The sequence below is a fragment of the Mirounga leonina genome, unplaced genomic scaffold (genome assembly GCF_011800145.1).
Source record: "Mirounga leonina isolate KUSES-001 unplaced genomic scaffold, KU_Mleo_1.0 Mir_101222, whole genome shotgun sequence".
Lineage (NCBI taxonomy): Eukaryota > Metazoa > Chordata > Mammalia > Carnivora > Phocidae > Mirounga > Mirounga leonina.
In genome coordinates, this window is record NW_023270085.1 from 2,138,532 (window position 1) to 2,150,191 (window position 11,660).

General features: G+C 44.7%; 1 protein-coding gene across 1 annotated transcript in view; it reads right to left on the bottom strand.

Moving 5' to 3' along the window:
* The window catches only part of ZCCHC18 (zinc finger CCHC-type containing 18), a 37,423-nt gene extending 26,307 nt beyond the window's left edge, over positions 1–11,116 (bottom strand). The window contains 1 exon segment of the mRNA XM_035006921.1: positions 9,914–11,116. Within this exon segment, the coding sequence (XP_034862812.1) occupies positions 9,914–11,116 (1,203 nt within the window).
* Positions 11,117–11,660: the final 544 nt, after the last annotated feature.

Consider the following 11,660-nt stretch of genomic DNA (forward strand, 5'->3'; position numbering starts at 1 on the left):
AATTTTACGCTGATAAAAGAATATTTGGAATGAAAAAGGGGAGATATAACTATGAATAAAGTATAGAAGAATCATACCATTTGATATGATGTCTACTAATTGATTTAAAGTACACTATTAAGAGGCACCTGGCAGACTCCGTTGGTGGAGCATGCAACTCTTGATCTCAGGACTGTGAGTTTGAGCACCACATTGGGTGTAAAGATTACTTAAAAATAAAATCTTTAAATAGGGACGCCTGGGTGGCTTAGTTGGTTAAGCCTTCTGTTCAGGTCCTGATCCCAGGGTCCTGAGATCGAGTCTTGCGTCGGGTTCCTTGCTCAGCAGGGAGCCTGCTTTTCCCTCTGCCTGCAGCTCCCCCTGCTTGTGCTCTCTCTCTCTCTCTCTCTCTGACAAATGAATAAATAAAATCTTAAAAGAAAAACTGTTACAACTGAGCAACTTAAAAAAAAATCTTTAAATAAAGTATCCTATTAAAAATGTTTGGGGGGGGGCACCTGGGTGGCTCAGTCATTAAGCATCTGCTTTCAGCTCGGGTCATGGTCCCAGGGTCCTGGGATCGAGCCCCGCATCGGGCTCCCTGCTTCTCCCTCTCCCACTCCAACTGCTTGTATTCCCTCTTGCTGTGTCTCTCTCTGTCAAATAAATAAATAAAATCTTAAAAAAAAAATGGGGGATTATAGATGAAACAAGATACGCTAAGTGTTGATAATTCTTGAAGCTGGGTGATGGGAACATGGGGGTTTATTAAACCATTCTCTGTACTTTTGTGTGTGTTTGAAAATTCCATTAAAAAAAGTTAAGGAAAAAAACCTAAATTATTTGAAAGTTTAATAATTTGGTGATTTCTTAGATCTGACTTGATCTCTAAATATTACATATTAAAGTCTAGGGGTGCCTGGGTGGCTCTGTTGGCGGAACATGCAACTCTTGATCTTGGGGTTGTGAGTTCGAGCCCCACATTGGGTGTAGAGATGATTTAAAAAGCATAAAGTCTAAAAAACAAAAATAAAAGTCTAGTAGCTCAGAGTCAAAGAGTATTATAAGAATATTAAGAAATTGGGGCACCTGGGTGGCTCAGTCAGGTTAAGTGTCTCTCTTCGGCTCAGGTCATGATCCCAGGGTCCTGGGATCCAGCCCCATGCTGAGCAGAGAGCCTGCTTCTCCCTCTCCCTCTGCCCCCCCCCCCCGCTTGTGCTCTCTCTCTCTCTCTCTCAAATAAATAAATAAAATCTTTAAAAAAAAAGAAAAAAAGAAATGTCAGAAAACTCCTGTTTAAAAAAATATATATTAAGAAATGAAGAAGGGCCCTAAATGTGAGCCAGTGCTACCAAAGTAGGTCATGTCATGGGCCAACTCCCCCTCTGGTTCCTGTGGAACATAGTCCTTCATTCAGCAACTCTACTTCTAGGGATGTGTTTTCAGGAAATAATTGGCACATGTGCCAACCTGTATGTGACTGAGGATGTTCTTCTCAACAGGTTTATAATAGTGAAACATCAGAAACATGAATATACAGATGCTGGTTCAACAAACCATGGTCATAAGCAAATAACTGGATATAATACAGATATGAAGAATAATCTATTTAAACATCTTGGACCTTAGTTTTTTTGTTTGAAATGGGGAGAGCCAAAGGAAGAGAGAAAAAAGAGGTTGTACTCCTCAGCTAGTTTTATGAGGTCAGCAAATCTTTGATACTAATATCTAACAAGGACATTAAAAGAAAGGAAAATTACAGGCTAATATCTCTTATGGACAAAGATACAAAAATCCTAAACAAAATATTAGCAAATTGAATCCAGCAGTATATAACAATTATAGTAAATCAGGATCAAATAAATCAGGACCAGGCCCCTGGGTGGCTCAGTAGGTGAAGCGTCTGACTTCAGCTCAGGTCATGATCCCAGGGTCCTGGGATGGAGTCCCATATCCGGCTCCCTGCTCAGCAGTGAGTCTGCTTCTCCCTCTGCCCCTCCCCCCTGCTCATGCTCTCTCTCTCTCTCTCTCAAATTAATAAATAAAATCTTTAAAAATGGGGCGCCTGGGTGGCTCAGTCGTTAAGCGTCTGCCTTCGGCTCAGGTCATGGTCCCAGGGTCCTGGGATCGAGCCCCACATCGGGCTCCCTGCTCAGCGGGAAGCCTGCTTCTCTCTCTCCCACTCCCCCTGATTGTGTTCCCTCTCTCGCTGTCTCTGTCAAATAAATAAATAAAATCTTTTTTTTAAAAGATTTTATTTATTTATTTGAGAGAGAGAGAATGAGAGAGAGCACATGAGAGGGGGGAGGGTCAGAGGGAGAAGCAGACTCCCTGCTGAGCAGGGAGCCCGATGCGGGACTCGATCCCAGGGCTCCAGGATCATGACCTGAGCCGAAGGCAGTCGCTTAACCAACTGAGCCACCCATGCGCCCATAAATAAATAAAATCTTTAAAAAAAAAATCAGGACCAAATCCAGGAATGCCTGGTTGTTTTATTAAAAAACCAATGTAATTTAACATATTAAGAGATAAAAGAAAAAAAGATATCATCTTAATAGGTACAGAAAAAGCATTCAATAACATTCAACATCCATTGAAGATTTTAAAAACTCTTAGTAAATTAGGAATGGAAGGAAATATCTTTAATCTGATAAATGGTATACCAAAACTTGTAGCCAGTGTCATGCTTAATGTTAAATTGTTGAAAGTGGTCCTCTTGAGTTCAGGAATAAGACAAGGATGTTCCCCCTCACTACTTTTGTACTCTAGGGGCTTACCAGTGCAGTGAGGCAAGAAAAAGAATTAAAATGACTATGGATTGGAAAAGAAATAAAACTATTATTATTTGCAGATGAGATGCTTGTGTATGCAGAAAGTTCTAAAGAAGCTACAGATAAAAATTTACAATCATTCAGAGAGATTAGTAAATCAGTATACAAAATCAACATCAAAAGATCAATTAGATTTCTATATACCCTCAATAAGCACTTAGAAAATGAAATTCACAAATAATACATTTACAAAAGCACCCAAAATCAAGTACCTTGAACTAAATTTAATAAAAGTTGTCTAAAACCTGAAGTGAAAGTTATAAAGCTTTGTTGACAATACCCAGTATTTGTGAATATGTGGAACAACAGTAACTCTTTTTTTTAAGTTATGTTCTAGCCAGCATATAGTACATCGTAAGTTTTTGATGTAGTAACAGGAACTCTTAAACACTGATGGTGGAAGTGGCAGTTGGTACAACTTTCGTAGATAGTTTGGTAGTCTCTAGTACTAAGTTGAAAGTACACATACTCTATGAGCCAGATTCCACTCCTAAGTGTGGGGTGCCCTGATCCGATGGGGGCTGTCAGTGCGGGCAGTGAAAGAGTTCACCCAAGGCAGGACAAAAGAGCTAGAAGTTTATGGAATACACCACAAGGGAGGAGAAGAAAGGACAGCAAAGGAGAGACTGTCTGCAACGAGGCTGTGGCGAGGGGCCACAGTTACAGGGTGGAGTAAGGGAGGATGGGGATGAAGAGGGAACAGAAGGCTGGCTGAAGACAAAGCATAAGCAGACACCCACAACCTCCCTCCACCCCCCACTCCTGGGTGGGACACGTGTGACATTCTTCCAGGAAGTTCCCAACTATCTTAATGTTAATGCCTTATTAGAGGGGTAAACAACCTTAACTTGACAATGGCAAGGCCTCCGGTATCCTGTGAGTCTTCTTTAACATAAAAAAATCCTTTTGAAACCTCCCTTTTTCTTACCTTCCCCAACCCCAAAGTATATAATCAGCCACCCCTCACAACCCCGGGGCAGCAGCTCTTTCTGTCCTCGGGTCCTGTCCCCATGCTTTAATAAACCACCATTTTGCACCAAAGACGTCTCAAGAATTCTTTCTTAGTCGTCAGCTCTGGACTCCACCCCATTGAACCTCACCTATATCCCAAAACCCCATCAGGGACTTACGGAATTTTCCCTTTTTTGGTAATCTTAGGAACTGTGCCTGGTTGTAATTGGTCAGTTAGGGCCTATGGCTATTTCCAGGTGGGTTATTTAAGGAGCCTATTTGCATTCAGCTTGGTGGGCGGTCACAGCCTTTGCTGTTTTTCCTTGCTCCCATTTCCTTTGCTCAAGCCTGTTGCCTTAAAGTGGCCTCGACACTAGGTATATGCCCTGTGTGTGCACATGTGCACCAGGAGACAGAAAAAAGATGTTCATAGAAACATTTTTCATAATTGCCCCCAAACTGGAAACAACCCAGATGTCCATCAACAGCAGAATGGATCCTTTCTTGTAAACTAGAATGGAATGCTGTAATGCAATATGCTGAAAATGATGAACTAATGCTACATGCAAAAAAAGTTGAATCTCAGAAAGATCCAGGATACATGCATTATAGTTCTATTTATATAAAGTTCTAAAGGGGCGCCTGGGTGGCTCAGTCGTTAAGCGTCTGCGTTCGGCTCAGGTCATGGTCCCAGGGTCCCGGGACCGAGCCCGCAACGGGCTCCCTGCTCAGCGGGAAGCCTGCTTCTCCCTCTCCCACTCCCCCTGCTTGTGTTCCCTCTCTCGCTGTGTCTCTGTCAAATAAATAAAATCTTTAACAAAAAATAAAGTTCTAAAACAAAACAATATTGTTTGGGGATTCGTTTTTGAATGGTAAAGCTCTAAAGAAAAGCAAGAAAATAATAGCCATAACTCATGAGAGTGGTTTGATGGGCAGGGACTTGGGGATTTCAGGAGTACTGGCAATATTCTATTTCTTGATCTCTGTGGTGGTTTGCTTTATAGTAATTTGTTAAGCTGTATTTACATTTTTTGCGTTTTCTGGGTTTTTCCCCCACTTAAGTAAGAATGTTTTAGAACCTGGAGATAATATTAGGATCTATCTCAGGGTTTATTGTGAGAATGAGATGAAGCCATGTAGAGCTCTTAGAATATGCCTGGCACTTTGTAAGACTTTAATAATGTTAGCTATCGAAACACAATAGAACATTGCTGTGATCATGGTTTTCCTTATTTGTTGCCCGGACTTCTCAGCTTGCAGTTTCTCTTTTATTTCTATTAATGCTGTCTTCTGAGTCACTGGTGTTTCCTTTATCACTTCTCTCATCACTCTTAACCGCGGAAATCTCTCTCCAATCCAGAGATCTAATAAATATTTCTGTTCTTGCAGAATTAAAAGGGGTTGCTTTTGAACATTTGATTCTTTCTTATTCCTTTCATAACAACAACATATATTATTTTAGAATTAATACACATTTGCATAAAATCGACATTTATTTATCAAACTGACCTGGAATTCATATTTAGTGTCATCAGGAGGGAAAGCAAACTGATCCTTTTTTCCAATCCGGTAGTGAAGTCCCCCTAGCACACTAATTGTACAATTAGTCCCTCCCGCACGGATTGCTGCTGCTTTCTCCTCTTGCATATGTTAAATTCACAACTATTTGCACCAAAGGCATAGGTGGGAAACAGCACAGTGCTTGAATGGAATGTGATAATGCAACTGAAGACGGGGAAGGGGGTGGTTGCCAGGCAGCAGGAGGTCTAGCTGCAACCCAGAGGGAAAGAAAAAGGTCGAAAGCCTCCTTTCTGTCAGAGGAAACGTTCCTTAGAAGATTCCATCCTTGTGTGTGACACACAAAGCACTTGCTCGTATGACGTTTGGCCAAGCACTTCCTATGTGTAGAGCTGCTTATGTGCAGATAGGAATAGCACCTGTGTCATGTGCAGATACACGTGTCGTGTGCAGATCGTAATAGCGCCTACGTCAGAGGGTGCTGTGCCTGAGAACTAACCTTAGGAAGGAGCACTGGCTTTGGAGTCAGTCAGCCAGGCATCTCATCCCTGGTTCCACCACTAATTAGCTGCATGACCCTAGGCAGTTTCCTAATTTTCCAGCCTGTTTCCTCATCAGAAATCGGTGACAATTAATAGTAATTGAATTAGGGGCGCCTGGGTGGCTCAGTTGGTTAAGCGTCTGCCTTTGGCTCAGGTCATGATCCTGGGGTCCCCAGGATCGAGCCCAGCTTCCCATTCCCTGCTCAGTGGGGAGTCAGCTTCTCCCTCTGCCCCTCCCCCGGCTCATGCCCTCTCTCTCTCAAATAAAAAAGCTTTAAAAAATAGTAATTAAATTAATGTCATCTAGTATATTAGAGGGGGCGCCTGGGTGGCTCAGTCAGTTAAGCATCTGCCTTTGGCTCAGGTCATGATCCCAGGGTCCTGGGATGGAGCCCTGCATCCAGGCTCCCTGCTCAGTGGGGAGTCGGCTTCTCTCTCTCCCACTGAACCTTCCCCTGGCTCTTGCTCTCTCTCTCTCACTCGCTCTCTGTGTCTCTCAAATAAATAAAATCTTTAAAGAAAAAACAACCCCCCCCCAGTAATTTAGAAATAGAAAGTGATAGTAATAGCTATCTTAGGGGGTTACCGGAAAATTAAAGAGCTACTACATTTAAAGTGCTCGGCACAAGGGTACCTGGCACATAATAAGCTTTCAATAAATTACAGTTGTGGTAGTTCTAATTTCTATTGCTGTTTTGGAAGGATCAGGAAGAGAAAGAAGATTTAGCAAAGGAGACTGAGAAGCAGGCACCGAAAAGATCTGGGAGGGGGCTGTGAGACAGGGGTGTCAGATACCAAGGGAAAATAGTATCTAGAAGGGGAATAATGCACAGGAAGGTCATGCAAAGTCTGGTTTCTCCTGAAAAAAGACTCATTTCCTCTCTTAGCGAGTACTGAAAGTGAAGGGAAAAGGAAAACAAATTCTCAAATGAAGGCTATCAGACACAAAATTCTCTAAAAGCCTTCTTTCAGCTAACTCCCTTAGTTTGATCTGAATGCCCAGGTCCTGAATACTGGAAAAGCCAATGTTGCACAAAGTGAAATAAAGTATCAGGTTTGCCTCGTTTTGGTGGAATAAAAAATTCAGACAATTTTAAGTGTACAGGACGAAGAGGAGGATGGGGGAGGGAAGAAATGGGGATGAATCATAGAACGGTTTTACAAAGCCGTGGTCTATACTGAACCCCCAAACTAACACCGGTGAAAAGGAGGGCAGTGGTAGGTGTCACATTTATTTTTCTTTTCCCCCTATTTGATCCCAGAAAGTTATGACAGCATAAACTGTTTATTTGGGTAAATTATTCGACAAGCATTTATAGAGTAAAACTGAGAGAAGGTGATACTTTAATCTAGGATAGATGAGTGGGCAGATGCCTTGCAAGGGAAGATTTAGAGAAAGGGAGGAATAAAGGGCTTACAAACCAAGAGTCAGGGAATGTTGGCAGCCCCTGTGGCTTTGGGGGCCTGAGTGGAGTTACCTGTGGCCTGGGGGTGGGGGGAGAGTCTCTTTTGTCTCTGGAGAGATGGAGGTGGCCGCCAGGGGCCCAGAAGTGCCCACAGAGGGATGCAAGAAGTGGGCCTCGTTGTTACAGGATTTATTTTCCTTCGGTGCCCAGGGTTCTTGGTCATACCTCTTCAGAAGAGTGAAGAGGTAGACCAGATGCACAGTAGTGGGCAGCAGAGCAAAGTTCATTGAGCGATAAAGTTTATTGAGCGATAGTAAAGTTTATTGAGCCATAGTACAAAGCTCCCGAAGAGGGAGGGGACCCGAGAGTGTTGCCACTGGAGTTTCTGAGTCTAGGGGATTTTGGGGGCTTGTTGGCGGGCTGTTTTAATCTGATTAACCCACCATGCACCTGTCGCACAATCAGGTTTTTGTCATCTACCTATCACATGGGAAAGGGTGGAGGGCTCCTTCCAGGGTGGTGTAAAATCCTTTTAAGGGTGGTTTCCTCTTAGGGCAGGGGCCCCTTGTCCCTGCCTGCCTTTCTTCCAACTATCCTTCATCACTCATGAGCCTTTGCTCTGGCCAGTTCTCAGCTAAAGGGTCTGAGGCAGAAGGGCCCTCCCAGTCTCCTTCTGCCCATGAGGTTAAGGAGGTGAAGCTTAAGGCAAACATGGGGAGCTAGGGTTAGGGGAGGGGTGCTGACAGAGCACAGGAGGCTGAGCCTCCACCTCCCTCCACTGCGAGAGAGTGTGTGGCTTGTGTGGAGGCTGTAAGGTCAGCTTAGGAGGTCAGGGATGGAGCAGGAGCAAGAAGCCAGGGAGGAGCTGAGGGGGGCAATTCTGGAAGGAGAGGCACTTCTTGGCAGGTTCTAGGTGTGGCAGCCCAGAGAAGGCTTCAGTGGGCTTCTCGCATTACCTGGCTTCTACCCCTCCCTCGAGGCCCGAGGCCCGAGCCTGCACCCCTTTGTCCCTGTTGAGGGGCCGACTGCTAGCATAATTAGAGCCCCAAACACCTCCCTCCCCTCGGGACCACACGGCCCAGGGTTGTGTGTGAAAGCTCCAGGGTCTGCCATTCCTACCAGGCTCGATGTGAATCCCCTGCCCAGTCAAGGTGTCCTCTCCTCCCCTGCCTGTCTTCTCCTCTCCCCTCCCTCTACAGCTCTATGCTGCCTCGCCCCCACACGCTGTCTCCTCCTATGGCACACTCTGTCCTCTCAGCCCTGTCTCCTCCCTGACAAACTCATCGGGTCTGCATTCATTCCACTGCATTCCCTGCCTTAAATAAAATCAGCCCCAATCAACCTTGCCCTGCTCACAAGGATAGGGACTGATATACCGACAAAGAATAGGGGACCCTGTTCTTTGGACAGAGCATCATTTTTTATCACCCTCCGGTCTGAGGCTGTGAGATGGGCAGGAGCAGGTGTCCAGGAAGGTTCTTCTGTGCTCTCTTTTCCTATTAATGTCCTCAGCTCTAAAAGGGTATGTGGGCTTTCTGATTCCCATGTTTTTTCATATGCCCTGGCACCCAGATGGCTTTTCATCCTTCCTTGGGTATTCCCATTTGTTGGATCAGGACAAGGTTAGCCGCAACTCCTTGGGCTCCTTGGTGTCCTCTAGCCTGTAACCAGGGGGAGGCTTGGGAGGTGCTGAGCTTCCTGGTACTAAATTCTCATGAGTGGCTGCTTTCTCAGTACTAAGGGCAGAAGCAGAGGGTAGTGTCAGCCCAAAGGATAGTCTTATTGATGCCACCAGCTGTTCTCCAGAAGCAGCAGTAGCCACAGTCTAAGGAATCTACCCTGCTCCTTCCCAAAGTGAACAGGAATGGAACCCTCCTGAAATACCCATTTCCCACTTTTGCCCCCACCCCTGTCCATCATCATATTTCTCAGGATACATTAGAAAAGAAAGCATTGGAATATCAACTAGTGGGTGCAGATTTGACCCTGACCCTCGGAGACAGGTCAGTTGTGATAAGGGCCTTTTTGGGAGAAATTCCGCCCATTTCAGCTTCCCTTTTCCTCATCTGTAAATTAGGTTGGTGAAAACTTCACTTCACAGTGTGACCCTCCCCCACTAAAGCTTCTATATTTGATTCTTATTTATTTTTCCTCTATATTCCTAAAAGTAACATCACACACAGAGACATTGAACTTGATGCTTATATATATTCATTGACACAGAGCTCCACAACATATAGTTTGGTAAAAAATACACAGTATAGAACAGCACTTTTATTTGTTCACTTATCTATACATATATCTATCTGGGTACACAGTTACAGGGAAATACCTAGAAGGGCATTCATCAAAGGACTGACAATGTTTATATAAGGATGAAGAGTTTTGGGTAATTTGTATTTTCCTTCATTTTGTGAAGGTTTAACAGTTATACTCCTTTCATAAAAAGAATAGTCATCAAGGAAACGGACACACACACAGAATAGACCCTTAGGCAGACAGAGGAGGGAGCAGGGACAGAGTTCAGGCCATCCCCTCCACTTTGGTGATATCCAAGACCTCTTCTGCCCACAATAAATCCACTTTGTGGATTAATTAATGCAGATAGAAATCTACTCCCACCTCCGCTGTTTTTCCCTTCTGAATACAGTTAAGGGTTCACTTAGGGCTCATTCTAGCACCTTACTAGAGGCCCAGAGAGGTCATTGTGTTTGCCAGGAACCTCTTTTGACCTCTCCTCTGTATGTGTCAGCTCCTGCAGGGTGATGATCAGATTCTCAATCACCTGGGCCTTGTTGCTCTCACTGTTACAGGTTTCCTTTGAGTGGCCCTCCTCACCACAATATGAACAGAAGATTGTGTATTTTCACTTCCTGGCTCTACGCATATCCCCAGGACCCTTATTCTTATACCCAGAACCCCCACTGGTGGAAGGAGATTGAGCCCAGGAACTGTTGGAGGAATCAGTGACCAGTACTGGATCGAGAGGTCTGGCCCTGCCTCTGAGCGGCGGGGCATCGATGGATGTAAGTAGAGGGTCCTGAGACTCCATCAGGATCACATCCTCATCTAAGTCATCAAGGGTATCATCTACCTCTATCATGTTGCAGTCGGCACTGCTGGTTGCTATTGGCTGGGGCCCCTGAAATGCTACAGGGCTTGCTGCCCTCTCCAAGATTAGCTCAGACCTTTTGGGCCGTTTCGATTTCATAAAAGTGTCATTCCAATCCTCTTCCTCCCTTATCATCTTGATTAACTCCAAGAAATTAGGAAGATGCTCCTGATCATTTGCATACATCCTGAGAAGATGTTTCAGCCTAAAGTGCAGGTCCCTATTTAGCTCAGCTCCTAAAAGGAGCTGGTGCAGGCGAGTCTGGTTTGCATCTTTCTGAGCTATGATCCCTGCCTGAATAGCATTCTGGAGCTGCACTTCTAAACGGATCACATAAAGGGAGGCTTTCTCCCCTTGTGCCTGCAAAGTGTTAAAAAATTTACCATGGGCGGTGACACTGCTTTCAGACTCCCCAAACACCAGTTTCATCGCCCGCAGGAAATCAGCCACACTTAGATTGGGGTTGGCGGCCTGGAGCAAACGCATGACCTCCTGGGCTGGGTCCCTAAGGGTTTTCATCAAGCGCTTGAGCTTTTCCTCCTCAGACATATTCCAATTGGGCAGGACCCCATTGACTTGGATCAGCCAGTTTTCAAAGGTTTCTTCCCCTTGGGCTGGCACCACTCTCCTGGAGAATAGCTTCACATTTCTTTCTGCCATGTGGACCCTTAAAGGACCAAGACTCCTCCCCAGGGACCTCAAAATTGAATGGGCCCAAGGTGGCAAGGGTGTGTTTTGCCGCCGGCTATTACCCACACGTGCAATGATGCTAGCCATGACGGACGACAGTTGTCTATCTGAATATAACAAGATGCTCAGGCTTTTTAGAAAAGCCTAATCTGTAGGAGGAATCCCCAAAGCAATGTTCCCAGGCTCTGCCTTCCTTGTATCTCAATAGGGACTGTAAAGAAAAAGGGGGGGAAAAGGTCAATAATGTAGTAGATTGCAGGGAAGTGGTCTGCAGTCGCTTTACTTTAATGAACACCCCGCAGTACATTTTATATTTGCCCACTGACCTAAAAATACCTTGCAGAAGACTGGCAATTAAAACTTTCTCGAGCTACCGGGTGTCCTCCTGCTAACAGGGTACTTTTCCATCCCCTCTGACCAGTCCTCCAGGAGGGAGGGCAACTGTTGCTTTGAATTCTAGGTGAAATAGTGTGTGTGGAGCTGTTGTTGGGCTCTCAGAGTGCAATGGTCTAAATCTCACAGATTTATGATAATAAGTATCTGTGTCATTGTGTGTCAACTATACTCAAAAAAAAATTTTTTTTAAGATATCTGTTAAACTCACGTTTCAGATCTCAACCACACACCCTTC